Source organism: Pelobates fuscus, chromosome 11 (assembly GCF_036172605.1).
Source record: "Pelobates fuscus isolate aPelFus1 chromosome 11, aPelFus1.pri, whole genome shotgun sequence".
Lineage (NCBI taxonomy): Eukaryota > Metazoa > Chordata > Amphibia > Anura > Pelobatidae > Pelobates > Pelobates fuscus.
In genome coordinates, this window is record NC_086327.1 from 43,386,547 (window position 1) to 43,403,608 (window position 17,062).

Sequence of the window (17,062 nt, forward strand, 5' to 3'; positions counted from 1 at the left end):
TCCCCAACGTGGAGCTGCCACATTTCCTAAAACGGCTAATAACTGCAATTCTGCCCTCTAAACAGGCGAAAACGGTGACACCGGTAGATCTGTATCGGATCCTTAGGGAACGAGGCATAACCTATAGGTGGAAAGGATCGCGTACCTTGGCTGTCCTCCACGGTAACATTTCCCACCCTGTCCAGGACTTTGAAGGGGCAGCGGCCATCTTAGAGACTCTGGGTCTCCCACAAGACTCCCTGACCGGCAGAGAGCAAATGACAGCGACCGCAACGCATGTCTGGGACCCGGCCGGCACAGTTCCATTTGTACTAACTTGTTTATAACATAAAAATGTGCATACTTCTCCCTGCCACTGTACCCCTTGTTTATAAATGTGTACGCTGTTGTGGCGTTTTTGAAGCTGATGTATACTCAACTGCACAACAAAAATACAAAATTGGGGGGGCGGAGCCTCCTAGCAGCGCATCCGAATAGACGCCATTTTCACAGCTCCGAGCGCTGAAAATTTAATCCACCCAATATCTTCGGCATCTTGGCAAAATCAACTGAAAGGGCAGATCTCACTGCAGAGGGCAGATATCACTGCAGCAAGCCGCCCTGACTCCTCCGATGCCTTTTTTATACACCCCGGGCAATAAATACCAGACCCGAGGCTCCAAGGCCTGCCGCGCTACCAGACACACCTCAGCAGCCTACGGAGGCCTACTGTACTGGGACGAAACAGACTTCTTCCCTCTGCCGACAGGTGATATGGGCAAGAGAAACCAAAAAATTTTGCGACTACCACCAGGACCCAGCACGACATAGGCTGGATGCTGCAACAAACGGCGCCCATGATGGCACCGGCGGCACGGGAGGCCTTACTCACCCGAGAGCCCTCACTCTCAAAGGCTGACGGCGGGACCCCACTCCAGAGCCAGATACCGGCAACCACAGGGACACTACACCCACAGGAGACAGAAGCTCCAGCAACAAAAAGGGAACTTCAAAATATGCTCACCGACCTCCAAAACAACCTCAGGACAATGTGGGAGGCGGATCTGGCGGTTCTTAAAACGGAGGTACAGGCCGTCAAAACGCGCACACAGACTGCAGAAAGAAATGTAACGGACCTACAAAAAGGCCTTAAAGAACTCAGTGATAAGGTACAGCAATTGCAGAACACACAAGTTGAAACCAATAAACAAGTGCACATACTAGACGACAGGGGCAGGAGAAAGAACATAAAGGTGAGGGGAGTAGCAGAGTCCATACCCCTGGAAGAATTGCCACACTTCATGAGAAGACTGACGACATCGCTACTGCCAGCAAGAGAAGCCAAGTACTTCTCCTTTGATGGGGCATACAGAATAGCCAAATCCCCTAGGGCTCCTGAAACTGCACCATGTGACATAATCTTGAGGTGTCAAACGATGTCCAACTAGTTAAGCCTGCTAGCGGCGATAAAAGGAAAGACGCCGTATCACTTTGAGAACTGTAAAATTTCCTTCTTCCAAGACCTTAGTAGAGCCACACTACAGTGGCGAAAAGCCATGCAACCCCTCACGCAGACCCTACAAAAAGAAGGACTGACCTACAGATGGGCGACACCGCAAATACTATGGGTCACCAAAAACGGAAAATTCTACAAGGCCACTGACCCTGCAGATGCTCCCGCACTCTTGGCAGCGCTGGACTTGCAGCCTAACCCTACACACGAGCCGCTAGATACGCAACCCCGAATGGACACTGATTCGGACACGTCTTCACGCGACTCCGGAAGAAGCATGAGGCCAAAGACCTGAACCAAATAATACTCCTGGCCATCCCATACTTAAGTGGCACATACGTGACTTTCTTAACCACAAAGTTTTGCAATTGTAACACTACAAGTTCCGCTTAATTTGCCTACTTTTACACACACCAACGCACAGTCACTCTGCTTTGCTGGAACACCCAAAAGACACACACAGCGCTCACACTATGCTCAGGAACTCTCCCTCCCCCCATAGTTTCGACGTGCCAAGGAGAAAAAAACAAGGGGACAAGGGACCAAACACACAGATAAGGGCCACACGATAGGACTTACAACACCAGTGCTACCTCATAGAGATAGCCCACGCACTGGAGACGAAGCCGGGATGTCACCTGGAACCACCGACCGCCACCTAGTGGGGCCGACACCACAGAGACACCAACACCTCTCCCTTCTACACAACACCCGTGCGACCTAGACACCGCAAAACTCACTGGCACACAAACTCCGCGGCACCACGCATAGAGGGGGTTTATTAATCCATACATTGATCAACTCGCTACAACCCGACAGTCCAACACACTTCTAAAAATGTGCAGCACACTAACCAGATATAAGCCACAAACATATGATGTTACCTTTGTTGTTTACTCATGTTGTAGACCGAAACGAAAAAAATATGTATGTACGTTACATGCAAATCTGCACCAAAAATGTAAAAATAAAAAATTGAAAGAAAAGTGTAAAAAAAAAAAAAAAAAAAATGAAATAGGTTTTTCCTATTTAGAGGTCTAATTAGATTCCTTATTGGCAACAGTAAAAAATAACAAAATAAAACAAAAAACTTATCTTAAGAGTGATTAAAAAAAATACAAAAAGGGGGGCGGAGCCAGCAGCCATACCGAGAGGATGCACATGCACGGAGCTCCGTGCAAATAGGTCCTAAAAACGGCAAAATACAACAGAAAAATCATATTGAGAGCACTCTTGGACACAGCAAAGCCTCCTGAGAGCATGGGGCGACGCAATAAAAAATCCAAGCCGGGTAGACCCCCGGCTACCGCTGATATCGGTGATCTCTTGCGGAGGCCCCAGACCACGCAGAGGCCTACAATGGCGTTGCAGATGGAGGACAGGTACAACTCATTCAGCGAGGCATCCGGGTCGGAGGAGGAGGAATATGGAGCCCAGGCACTGACCCCATTGACCCACGTACCTGCTAAGCCACCGGTCACGGAAGAGGCTCTGAGAAACATGCTGGGGGAGCTGCGCCGCAACATTGCAGCTGACATCGGCACGTTCCGCGAGGAAATTAGCGGAGTGTCGGCCCGATTACAAAATACAGAGCTAAACACGGCCGCACATGAGACCAGGCTCACGGCAGTGGAACAACAACTGATAACCCTGCAGAAAGCCCACCAACTACAGCAAGATAAACTAACAGGGCTGGAAGACAAGCGACGTTGGAAAAATGTCAAAGTCCGCGGCCTACCCGACGCGGTGGAAACCACAGAGCTACCACACCTGTTCCGCAGGCTGTTTAACACTCTCTTCACGGCTAAGCAGGCCAAATCTATGCCTCTGGATAGCTGGCATCGGATCCCCAGACCAACGACAAACACCCCAGGGGGTGGAAATTATGTGATCATTCGCTTCCAACAAGGCAGGGATCGCTTTGCCCTCATGGCAGCCACGCGCAACAAATCTCCCCTCCATTTTGAGGGCTATTCTCTGTCCTTCTACCCTGATCTCTCCAAAGCCACCATGGACTGGAGGAGATCCCTGCGCCCTCTAACCAAAGAGCTCTTAGCTCACAATATTCCATACCGTTGGGGCATGCCCAAAAGCCTGATAATACCCGGGGACACTGGGGCCATTAAGGTACAAGAGGAAGCAGAGATTCCAGCCACGCTGCAGAAGCTCAAATTGGATAAACGACTACCAGAGCAAGCAGATTCAGCGACACCAACAACCTCTATAACCTGGAATCCAGCGACGGTGCACCCATTCATCCCGGCGGCACAGCGGAATGAAGCGGCATCCACTTCAGTACCCTGAACTGTATCCACGGGATATTGCCTGTTGCCAAGTTATCCCTCCTGTGTATAGACTTTACAAGTTTGTTTTTTGCCTTTACAAGTTTATTGAATTTACAAGTATACCGCTATAACTCTCTATTTGCAATGCTCATCATATACGTTAATGATTTTAAGCCTCTCATTATATCCATCTATGAATCAACCCAGATAGCCTCCCCCCCCCCCCCCCCCCTTTTATGCCCTCATGTCGAACCACTACAGTTCTCACCCTACGAGTTAAGTAAGGGGGATCCTTCCTCTCTAACACGTACCTAGTACGTTAATCCTACTATAGCCTTCTGGTTTCTGAGGCATCTAATGCTCCCTTGTACACATGCAGCCTTGTACACACGCAGATACTTTACATACCCACAGCGGGAGCAGTATTCTCACAAACTACCGGTTTTACTCGTTACCTGTAATAGTTAAGTAATATATATATAAACAGTGCCACATTACCAAAGCCACTAACTGTTAAACTATGCTAACTTACTTATGCTGTCGCGACAATGCAAGCTCTTCTGTATTAATCTAGCACTGTTAAAACGTACCATTTTGTTATGACATAACTTTTCCAGCCTGTTATTATTATTTTAAAAATGTGCTGTCTATCGAATGCCATGTCAAACCTTATGTGTATAATTCACTTGCTAATGCTGTTGTGGCTTCGCAAGAAAATGTTATCCTTATTTACGTGCACAAGAAAAATAAAGAATTAAAAAAAAAAAAATACAAAAAAAAGGGGAGGGCGGAGCCTGACCGCTGAACAGATCAGACGTGTCCAGTCTGAGCTCTGGCATCTGGGCCAGTAATTCGGAGCCAACTCCGTGCCACCAGCAGCCATCGTCCCAAATCGAAGCTCAATATACTCACAAGATGAGGGCTCACACTGTGATACCGCTTCTGACCCGGTACAGCACTGGAGTAACCCGAAGGCCTGGGGCCTACCCGAGCTTGAGCCGGGGTGTGACGGGCGCTTCCCCGGTTCTCCGAACGGCATCCTGCTGTCCCGCCCTCCCTATGGACCGGCGGGGGATATCCCGTTCCACACGGACGACAATTGCCTGGCCCCAGCACAAACTAAACCGCAGACTACGGCCCGCATGGCGTACACCAAAATGGCGGACACCACGCAGCCACAAGGGCAGACAGAGAGTGAACCACCAATGAACGTACATACACTCAAACGGCAGAACCGACATACAAACTTTGCAAGCCCCCGAGGCAAGCCAGCTACCCTCCCCAAGCGGCTACAAGCACCGGCAATGACACACAGGCGGAGAGACTAAGGGCGGGAAACGAGGAGGTCCCCCCTGGGCACTTCAAATGCACAGTGCACACACAGTTACAAATTGAGCTCACTCAGATAGAAGTAAACCATGGGATTACCCCTGGAACATAAGCTACAGGTGCGGAAGATCAGACCCTACAGAAGGAGACCCCATGCCAGGATAATCGATAATCCCTAAACAAGGCAGAACGCGGCCCTCACCAGAAGAAACCGAACCCGCAGGTCCCCAGGACAGTCCAGGGCCCTGAGGAGGGCTTACCAGAACTTTGCAACCAAATCGCCTACAGCCCCCTACGCCCACCACCAAGCCTAGGCATCAGCTAACACTGGACACTATACCCAGCACTTGTGAGCTGAGTCATCTTTGCAGTTGCGGAAACCACAGACTGCACTCACAGCCCCACATACCCATCGACTTTCCTGACAACCGAGCAACGCTATCAGTATCCAGAGAGCATCTAACGCACATACCACAACACAGCGCTTGACGGACTCACGATACCACAGACAATCATACTACACACAGGCCCTGACAACCCCCACGACTACTGACATGGACCACAGACCTATCTAGGGGAGTACTGGCAGACCAGACACACTACTATACACAGTTATTAATGAAATAGTATACAAACTAACCATAAATAAACTTGAGCTAAATTGAAAGGATCCCAGGTGTACCTCACTGACACCAAGTGATACAATGTGAAGAAAAAAAGTGGAAAACACTACTATACACATACACACACACACACCACACGTTGGCACCCGTGGCAGACTAAGATAAACAACAACCGTACAGCCCAAACGACACAATAGAGACCAAACAAACATTCACGTGACCATAGCCTGTAACCATTTACCACTATGAGGTACAAACACTAGTGAAGCTGCGTTTAACTCCAAACTATGCTTGTTATAATATGCTCCTATTGCTAGATCTGCCAATACAATTGGTGAATAATGTTGGAGCGCTGCATATCTACACGTTATAATAATAATGTAAAATATATGCCATGTATGACCATAATATGCCTGTGACTGCTATTGTGGCAACACGGCTAGCATGTAATATCTTGCACGCAAAAATAAAGAATTAAAAAAATTATATATATATATATATATTTTTATTTTTTAAAAGGGCCTTTAGTCTTCCATTGCAGTAGAAAGTTACACGTGCAAGACTGAGCAAAGATTTATTTATAACATATTTTACCAGGATGGATACATTGAGATTTCTCTTGTTTTCATGTATGTCCTGGGTCCACAAAGCATTGCATTGTTACACTAGGATACAATATTACAAAAATACAATATACAAACTATATATTAGATTGAATGAACATTTGACCATGTCCCTGAGGTAATTCCATAATTGCGGTGCTCTGTAGGAAAAGGAGGATCGAGCCACTTTATTTTTGTATTGCGGTAAGCTAAATATCATGCTAGTACTGGATCGGAGGTTATAGGAGCTGGGAACAGCCGGGAAGAGCATTCTTCTCAGGTAGGGCAGGAGCTTCCCAGAAATGCTCTTATGCACATTAACTGATTCCAGCGACAGCCAGTTTAGCTCATGTAAAGTAATTTACATTCTAGTACAAAGCGGCAGAACGAATTGTATAACGTATTACATTTATTAAGGTGGGTTTGCGGTTCGGGTGCATACACTACATTCCCATAATCAATGACCGGCATTAGCATTTGTTACACTGTTTCCTGACTGTAGGGCTTAGGCAGGATTTGTTTCTGTACAGGGCTCCTAGTTTTGGGAAAAGTTTTGAAGAGTTTTTTTCAATGTGAAGGCCAAACTATAGATTGGTCTAGCATCATACCTAGGTATTTAAAAGAGCAGACTGCTGTCAGTGTGCTATTTGAATTTGTTCTGATACACAGTTGTTGATTTTGCAGTTTACGTAATTTAGGTACAGTTCCAAAGATCATTGTAACGTTTTGTCACTGTTTAGGAAGAGTTTGTTATCCGCTATCCACTTTTCTACCTCTGAATTGGTTTTGGAGCACAGCCTCATTTATAAATGATGTGAATAGCAGGGGGCAGAGTATGGAGCCCTGGGGAACACCATACGTGACTGGAAGAAGCGCTATAAGAAATGGCCACATATTGCAGTCGATTGGAAACATACGATCGAAACCAGGTTAGTGGACGATCACCAATGCCTGAGTTTTTAAATTTTTGCAAAAGAATGCCACGGTCTGTGTCAAAAGCCTTTGCAAAATCAATGGAAAAAAGCTCCAGTTAAGTCTCCCTGTTCCATGCCAATTTGGATGTCATTGCAAACTTTATTTTGTCTTGACACGACATGTTACATACATTAACTTGCACGGTTTAAACATGGGTTAGCATGATTTAGACATGGGTTAACAGAGATCAACGTGAGTTTAACATAGTCCTTCCACGGACCTGCCATGGGGTCTCTGTATTTACCTTGTGAACATGTTTTGTTGTGTTCGGCGTTATGTGGCTGCTCCACATTAGCATACATAACTGTATCATTGATCATTACGACCCAATTATTGTCTTGCTAGTGTTAGAGAAAGTTTGCGCTTTGCTCATGGCAAGTCATATGGTATTGTGAAGGGTTATACGCCCATTTCCCTCTGCCGAGGTGTCAATAGTCTGTATGTCCCATGTGTCTGTTCCCGTGGATGCATAGCGTTGGTCAGGTGTTTTGATATTACCAAGTAGGCTTGGAGAAAAAGAAAGATGGTGAACAGAATGAAAAAAGGGGGGTGGTGGGGGAGGGAGGGGGAGCAAATAAGGGGGAGCCGCTGCCATTGCAAACTTTTAAGAGGGCAGTCGAAGTTGAGTGATTTGGACGAAAGCCTGATTGATCAGAGGGCCAGATAATATTCACATAGTTGCACGTGAACATATTTTTCCAAGAGTTTTGACAATAGCGGTAGCAATGATATCGGGCAATAGATACCAAAGTATTATCACCACTTTTATGGATAGGTAGAACTTTTGCAGTCTTCCAAAGTATGGGTATGTATCCTGACACCAGGGATTCAGTGATAAGGGTAGTGACAGGTTTAGCAATTGCTGGCGCACTAAGCTTCAGCAACATTGCTGGGATTTGATCTGGTCAACACGGCACCTATTTTTTATGACAATAGTGCCAACTATTTAAAACAATAAAAAGGAGTCTCAAGACAAATCATCACATTTAACCTTTAAACTGTGTTTTTGTTTTTTTTATGAGAATAGAATGGATATAGCGAATACAGACATTTGTACTATTAAACATTATATTCACAGCACTCCAAGTGACTTCAGAATCTTGTGAAAATACATTACAGTAAACTATTTGTCATTTTGTTCACCTTTAATCAGCTGTATAACAAGGTTGACATTAGGTCCTTTTTCAGAACTCTGAACCATTGCATTTGCAATTTTTGTCAGGTGACCCATGAAGCCTTTCCGTCTTCCACCTTCAGACCTTAAGTTACAGAAAAAGGTCTCATTTATTAATTAAGACTTAAACAACAATTCTGTGCACATTTTCAACCACTTCTGCACCGTTCATTGAATCAGCACTAAGGCATTGGAATGATTACAACATATTGTACTAGTTATTATTCAAAGATTCTACTGGTACAGTCACTTCCAAATTTGGATAGAGAATGAAACAAAATCCATTGTTACCTTGGCAGGCATTGGATAATGGGAGAGCACAGTGTCTTCCTCAACCGGCTCTAAAAATGGTTTGACAAAAAGTTGGAAGGACTGCTTCCCAAGACTCCTTGCACCATAAAAATTACAATAAGTAACATAGGTTACTTATTTCTTTAATGCATTTTAAAGACAAAAATAAATTTTAAAAATGCAACCAACCACTTTATACCCCTTCTCTCTCTCCTCCCCCCCCCCCCCCAAGCCCCCAGTTTTCTTTTGTTGTTCAAAATTTCTTAAATCTCTTTCCAGGACCTGTTACCTAGAGTCACTTCCTTACAAAACCGTTTCAGGTATGCATTTCACTTTTAAGGTATTATGCATGATCCTAAATAAAGTATTGAATAATAAAAGAAGCAAACACAAACAAAAAGTTACTCCCTTTTAAAAGGAATACTCCAAACACCAAGATGCCTAGAGTGCCCTCCCCCTAGTAAGTAGTCAAACTGTTTTTGAATGACCCAACTATTTACATGGATTGGCCAGATGACATTTTCAAGGCCTCCTCTATTGAAGCTGGAGAGCGAGAAGTTCCCAATCAGTAACTTGCCCGAGTGTCCGCTTAAGATTTCTGGCTTTACATCTGAAGCAGTGGAGATGGAGAGGGGCTGAACCCGGGTAACAAAACCAAACCATTCAAAACAGTTTGACTTCTGACAATGGGTAGGGCACTCTGTGCATCATGTCTATCTCTAAACACACACATAAATATATAAAACACTTACTGTTCTTTTTCATTTTCCTCCCACGCTGAAAGTGTTCTATGGAAAAGTCGACATTTCTGTAAAAGCTGACAAGGATTACGAGTTTTAAGAGTGCTACCAAGTAATACATGTAATACTTTTTCAACATTTGATTTCCTTTTGTCAGTCATTTTCAAACGTTCTTAATATTCTAAAATACTTTTGTTTACCACGCCCTATTTGAGGAAAATGAATAGATATTGCAAGGGATGTTCTATGTATAATTTTTACCAGCATGAAAAGAACAAGAAACTTACACCCCCATCCATCATCAGAAAATACTTCAACACTGGCTGAGATAGCTTAGCTAGTTTCAGGGCAGTCCTAGGCATTGCAACTTTTAGACTATTTAACAAGTTTGCCATGTTATATATTTCCACAAAAGGTGTTAATGCATTATGTAAAGTGCCACACAAAAAAGCCATCTTGGGTCAATGCATTTTAGGTACATATTTTTCCCCAGATCCACTTTATGCCAGTCTCTGAATTGCACATCTACAGTTTCTTTCTATACAGGCAGAACACTAAAATTTTCCTTACATGTTTAACGAGCGGGTTTACTTGTTCATCAGTTTCGTTGGTTTCTTCAATAGGTGCAGAATTTAAAATCGTGTTGATGCAAAGTTCTACTTGTGAATGCAGGAAATTATTGTACATATATTTGAAATAAAGATCCTAGAACATAGAAAAGCATAAATAAAATTAGATGTATATTAAGACATATGTTCTTAGCAAAGCCACATTTTTGTATAGCTTAACAGGTGAACCATTTAATCTAGACATTTTTTTTATTTCCGGTCATAGGTGCTTATAGGACAGACTTATTCACATGTCACACCTCCACATAACTTCAAAAACCACCCACCCAAACACGTGGTGGTCAGAAAACATCCAGATCAATTCAATATTGTTAGCTAGTGTAACTTTATAAATACTAATGTATCTATGCAATGAGCATGTCACAAAGTGCCCTTGTGAATAAAAACATACCACTCTCCAAAACAAAAAACAAAAAATGCAGACACATAGAAACAGAATGTAAAGGCAGATGAGAATCATTCGGTCCATCTAGTCTGCCTAATTTTTTCAATACTTTCATTAGTCTCTGGCCTTATCTTTTATCTAGGATAGCCATGTGCCTATCCCACGCATGCTTAAACTCCCTCACTGTTCTAACATCTACCACTTCAGCTGGAAGGCTGTGTCCACTATCCTCTCAGTAAAGTAATACTTCCTGGTATTTTTAAACATCTGCCCCTCGAACGTCCTTTTGTTGTGGTAGTTTATCTTTTAAATATAGTCTCCTTTTCTGCGTTGATCCTCTTTATACATTTAAATGTTCTAGTCTTTCCTCCAAGCTACACATGTTAAGATCCTTAAAATTTGAGAGGTATTGGAAGAAGGATTATATACTCCATTTGATGGGGACAGGCAAGAAAGTTTCTTGGTTTAAAAAAAAAAAGGGTATACACTGTTTTGAGTTTCTCCACTTTACATGAACACAAGAAGAGGCATTGTACAGACTGGTATGATTTTATCATTTTTATTCATCTTGTGAGTGAAATATACACAACTAAACAAGCAATATTTAGCAATACTACTAGGGTATGTGTTTGCATTTTTTTCTGTAGAGAGTGGTATGCTTTTATATTAATTTTTAAAAAGTTTGGGAGGAATCTTCGGCTCTAGAGATTTCTGAATCTAAAAGATTAATTTGTCCTTTTATACATGTTTCCGCTGGTGTTCACAACACGGTGTTTGGTTATATTGTTGCTCATGTGATTAAGTTAAGGATTGCATCTATGGGATGTGACATGAGAGCGCTTATGAAAGGAAGATAATTTTGAGACAAGTATAACCCTTTTCAACTTACCAATATTACATTGAGGGTGTCTAGGTCAATCAGTTCTTGGTTTAATGCTTCGTTGTTTGCGTTAATTGCACTTGCAAGTAATTTCACCACATGGAGACGTGTGTTTCCCAATGGTGGATCAAGGACTCCCCAAGTGGTCTGCAAGGAGTATTTCTGTACAAGAAGGAAACATAACATTGGGTTATTTTTTTTGGAGGGTGGGGGGAGAGGAGTGCTTATCCAGACATCAAAACTGTATGGTCTCAGAACATTGCATTTATCTTTTTGTAAAGTTTAAATAGACGTTTTGCATTTAGATTTTTATTTTGGCATGTATAGTTGGCATTCAACCCATGGGATTGAGTAACATCTAATGATCTGGTTTACATTAAGGATGGAGTTATGGTTCAAATTTACCCTACAGTGAAATTACATGTTCAAAAAATGCCCAAGCAGGAATGTGTGATGCATTCTCATCTCCTTTATCTAGGTCTGGAGTCTCAAGTCCAGTAGTTGACCGTATAAAGCAGACTTGCCCAAACTCAGGCCCTCCAGATGTTGCTGAACTAAAACTCCCATGATTCCCAGCCTATTTCAGTCATAGAATCATGGGCGTTTTAGTTCAGCAACATCTGGAGGGCCAGAGTTTGGGGAAGCCTGGTATAGAGGGAAACAACTATAACATGACAACAGTTGCCAACTGATTGGTGTCGAGTCGAGACAGTCTGTTAAAGGAACACTCCAAACACCTAAAGCACTTTAGCTTACTGAAGTGCTTTATGTAAAAATTGTCAATTTGCTGCATTGGGAAGTCTGTGATTGGAGAACTTGTAAAAGCTGCAGACAATAAATCTAGAGCTTTTGCATGTTTTCATTGGTGTATTTATATTAAGTGATTTTTTTTAATTTTTTATTTGGCAGTGGAGTGTCCCTTTAAGTAAGTTGCTGGCTGCTTTACCACTTATGGAACACTTACTATCCTCATGGAGACCAGATTTCTCTCCTGAGAGGACTCCAATGATCTAGTGCACATCTCTGTGCATCATGTGAAAGAGGGCAGAAACATGACATCACTGCTCCCTATGTACACAATGAACACGGAATCCTCAACAGTGGGTAATGTCAGAAGGGCTCTCCCCCACAGGACCATCTGTGAAGGTGTGCTTGTGTGTAAATTATTTAAACAATGGTACCATAAGGCAGCAACATATAAATAAATAAAAATGAAGGTTAACTGAGTCAGTGTATGCATTTATACACATATACGCAGGACTTCAAATTTCTGTGAAACTCACCGTAAAAATGTTTGTTCTTAATATGGTGGCAGTACGTATGGGTAAAAAGGTTGTGCACCTTTGCTGCACTCATGCTTTATGGGTGAACTCGCCGCCCAGTCAAGTCTCTGGCATCTACACAGGAATACTCCATGAGCGAGCAGTCTTGCATTTCTTCAGCAGTCCCATACTTGCATCAAGTGTGACATTACAGTGTTTAATCTACATTCCAATTCCAAATTATTGAAAGTCTTCATGATTGGCGTTGCTGAATGTTAAAATCTTACTCACACCAATTGGATTGACCTGAAATATCCAGTGACAAGTGGCGGAGCAGCTCCCCCGGCAAGACTGGGACGCGATGGATAAAAGGTAAATTTCTTTTTCTGACATATGGTGGCAGTACATATGGGTTGTGCTTCCTGTTTAGGACAATCATCTGCAAGATAGTTGATTAAGAAAAGTCCCTCCCCTTTACTCTATAAGGGCTCCCCCAGCAAACCTACCTCAGTCATAGTAAGAATACAAACCTAAGCCACACACTGTAAGCAAAATTGTAATTTAGAGGGAGGGAGATTTGTACTGCCACCATATTAAGAAGAAAAAAAAAAAAAGAAAAAAAAATTACCAGTGAGTAAAAATCTCTTTTTTCTGACATATGGTGGCAGTACATATGGGATATAGCAAGATTCCCAATTGGGTGGGCCTTATGCCTAAACAGCTTGAAGTACCTACGCCCCAACGCAATTTTAGATGCAGAGAGTACATCTTAGTCTGAAAATGCCTGACATTTTGTACGGTGCTAAACGCTGACCAAGAAGCAGCCATGCAGATTTCTTCGGGTGAAGCAAGAGCTTTTCTCTGCGAAGTCGTCATTGCCTTTGTGGAATGCGCGGTGAAAGACGCTGGCAAATCAAAACTACTAAAGCATAGGCCATATGATTGACAAAATAACGACAAATAGAATAGAAAATAGAATTTTTTTGCCATCTAGTTCCAGCGGGGAGGTGGCATAATTAAAGAAGGACGAGCTGATTAACAGCTCTAAAAGATAACTCTGAAAGAATTGAAGTTTTAGGATGAAACAACTTTCACCCTGATGGAATACAAGAAATTCCACTGAACAAGATAAATCCTGAAGCTCACTTACTCTCTTGGCAGAGGTAATGACCATTAAGAATGCTGGTTGAGCTTTAGCATATTAAAAGGATCCGCTTACAAAGTAAAAGGTGACCTGAAAGACTGAATAAAGATCCCAGGAGGGAAACAGAACTTCCTGGGTGGCCTAAGAAGTCTATTGCTTTAAAGAAACTTCTAACCAGTATATACGAAGATCAATCCCTTTTCAGAAAGAATTTAGGGAATACAATTTGGTCTTAACGTGGAAACACCCAACCTAAGGAAAACTTCAGCAGGAAGTGTAAATTTGAACCAACCGGACAAATGAACTAGAAGACAATGACGTTTTACAACAATGTAGACACTACCCAAATCCTCATGTAAAGATTAGAGGCGGAACGGCTAGAAGATTATATGCAACAAGCGGACTCTGACTCATAAAGACTCAGGTGCTTAAGGAAGCACCATGCAGTGCCCTACCGTCAATAAGAACCTATTCAACAGTTCTAGTAGGATATCCTGTCTTCCAAAAGTGTTTTCGAGATCGGAAGATCCCCAAACTTGAAAGTCATCTCCAAGGCCGAAAACTGGCTCGTGTTTGGCCAGTACGGAAAGATTGGCAGAACCACTGCTCTGTCTGTTACCTCTTTGAAGAAGTCTTGGGAACAGTCTATAGGAGAAAAAAAAAGTAAGCCTGGAGAAATACCCTTAGATAGATAGTTGATGTTGAATAGTTTGTCTGACCTGTACAGAGAGGCAAACCTGAGAATCTTAATGTTCGCCATACTGTCTATCCGGCCACTCCAAATCTCTCTGTAGACCATGAACATGATTGGATCTACAGACCCTTACTCTTGATCCAAATTTCTTGAGCTGAGGTTGTAAGTGATGACTTTGTCCACACATCATGAGTGGAATGGAGAGAGGACCTCCCAGAGATCCTGAGCCCAGTACACAGTTTTGGTACATAGCTGAAACAGACGTTGCCTCTGGCACCGCCCTGTCTGTTGATGTGAGGGAAGCAGTGTCGTGGTCTGACCGCATTGTAATAGGTCCATCAATCAACCAAGATCTGAATCGGTGAGGGGAGTGAAGAACTGCCTTAAGAGCTCTGAAATTGGTGGACTATTTTTCTTAGGACCAAGAACACTGGCACATTGGAGAATTTAGACGAGCGACCCAGCCTATGTTGGATGCATTCTATGGTGAACATTACTCCTTCTATAGGCAGAAAGGGCAGCTTCTCCTATTTTTAAAGAGTCTAGGAGACAGAAATCCAAGATTTCCACATTTTAACCCAAAGGGGAGAATTTTTCACAGTAGCAGCCAAATCAAGAATTTTGCCCAGTTGATCGCAGGAATTGAAGATGTCAGACATCCCAGCAATCTCATTTCATGTCCTTATTGAGACATTTTCGCTTTATTAGTAATTGGACCTTTTATTTTCTTTATCTTTTATGAGTGCAGTAGATGCAGAGGTAACGTTTTAAGGTTAACACGAACCTCAAAAGCCTACGTTTCCTGGAGAAAAATAAAATACTTTATAGTTTCCGTATCCAACAGTGTTGCTGTAGCACCCTGCTAACTACCTGAACATACTTAAAAGGGCAAACGTCCCATTTTGCTATAAGTAGCCAAACTCCCAACTAGGGAATGCCTTGTTCCCTAAAATATGCTGTTATGGGAGCGCTTTGAAAAGCAATGAAATCTCAACAATCCAGGTATTATGGCGTATTTTCTGAAAACTTCTTGAGGGGCCGCAATAGGGATATGTGGGAATATATCTCTGATCTATATACACCATGATATTCCTTTCTGCAGAATCAGTTACAGAAACAGAAGTTTCCATTTTGAAACTCAGGAGAGGAACCAATTAATTTAAATTCATAACCAGTTTAAAGGAAGGATCAGAGTTTGATAACCAGGAGATTCCTGAGGAACCCAACGAACTTTGTGGTTCAAAGAACCATATCTCAAACTCCTTGAATCCAACAGGAACACTGTTTCTGTAAATAGAGTATCAGATGTTCGCAAGATTATGGATTGGGCAGATTTGAAAAGAGCAATCAGTGCCCTCTTTAACTAGATCAAGCAACCAGTGATTGCAAGTAGGTTCCACTTAAAAGCCAGGCAAGAGACATTAAAATAAATACTGGTTCCCTGAACCCTGAAAGCCCAACCTGAAAGAACCACTATACCAGAACACCTATACCAGGGCGATCAGCAGCGCACACACTCCTGAACCCCTCATGGTATGTACTCCTACACAAACCCTGACCTATACGAAACCCTATCACAGTAATTTTACCGATATAACAAAACTGTATGTATGTAATTTTTTTGATACCCCTCTTCTTTTCTGTAACCCTTCCCCGCATTTCACCAAATTTGACAAATTTGAAATAAATAAAGAATTTAAAAAAAAAAAAATAAGCCACAGCAAACTGCGCTATGACCATAATATATAGGCACCTGAAGCTTCATTCCAGCACCCCCAAGAAGCGCCTCACACCACTCTAGTTTAAGCAGGAAAGGGTCCCTTAGACATTTACCTTAAAAGAATTTGAGTTGATGCCTGCAATGTGTAATACTGTAAATATTTTTTGGGTGTTTAATTTACCGTTCCTGCAAAGCACATGTCATGCTGTAATGTTTGCACTAACTCTCAAAAATAAAGAATTAAAAAAATAAATAAAAAAATACTGGTTCCCAAAAGCAGCCTGGGAATTTTAAGTGACTCTATTGAATAGTACTCCAGTCATCTACCCCAAAGGGATGAAGGGCTGAGTAAACAAACCTGTGAACCCCGATGGTTGAACAAGGTCTAAACCCACTGAGCTATCCACACTTGGTATAGAAATGAAGGATTACACATCCAAGCTTCTTGGCGTCCGAAACACCTAACCATGTCAGACTTTGTTCTACTTGTCTTGAGGCAGGGATTTTTTTCTTTTTAGACATAGGTTATTTAAGATTCCCCTTTCTCTAACGGGAGTAAACAGGGGACTGAAAAGGACTCTGATCTGCTGTCCAAGCTTAAGCCACCAGGATATAGGGGAAACAGCAGATCAACCCATGATCTTGGCTGTCATTGTAACATTTTATATGGATTTGACTAATAAAATTTGACAATCACAAATAAAACAGGAAACTGACGAGCTGCTTATCAGGAGACTTATAACTTTGTTTAATATTGTTAATGGAGATTATATATGTTTTGGACACCGCTGCAGCTGCCAGCAAAGACCCATACCGAAACCCAGCCGTCTGGAAAGA

At 42.6% G+C, this 17,062-nt stretch overlaps 1 protein-coding gene across 1 annotated transcript in view; it reads right to left on the minus strand.

Moving 5' to 3' along the window:
• The window catches only part of PPP6R1 (protein phosphatase 6 regulatory subunit 1), a 67,293-nt gene that overhangs the window by 20,557 nt on the left and 29,674 nt on the right, over positions 1–17,062 (minus strand). The window contains exons 9-12 of the mRNA XM_063436362.1: positions 11,415–11,567; positions 10,082–10,216; positions 9,524–9,588; positions 8,450–8,565 (exon numbers count right to left, since the gene is read on the minus strand). Coding sequence (XP_063292432.1) covers positions 8,450–8,565; positions 9,524–9,588; positions 10,082–10,216; positions 11,415–11,567 — 469 coding nt within the window. The remainder of the gene's footprint in view (positions 1–8,449; positions 8,566–9,523; positions 9,589–10,081; positions 10,217–11,414; positions 11,568–17,062) is intronic.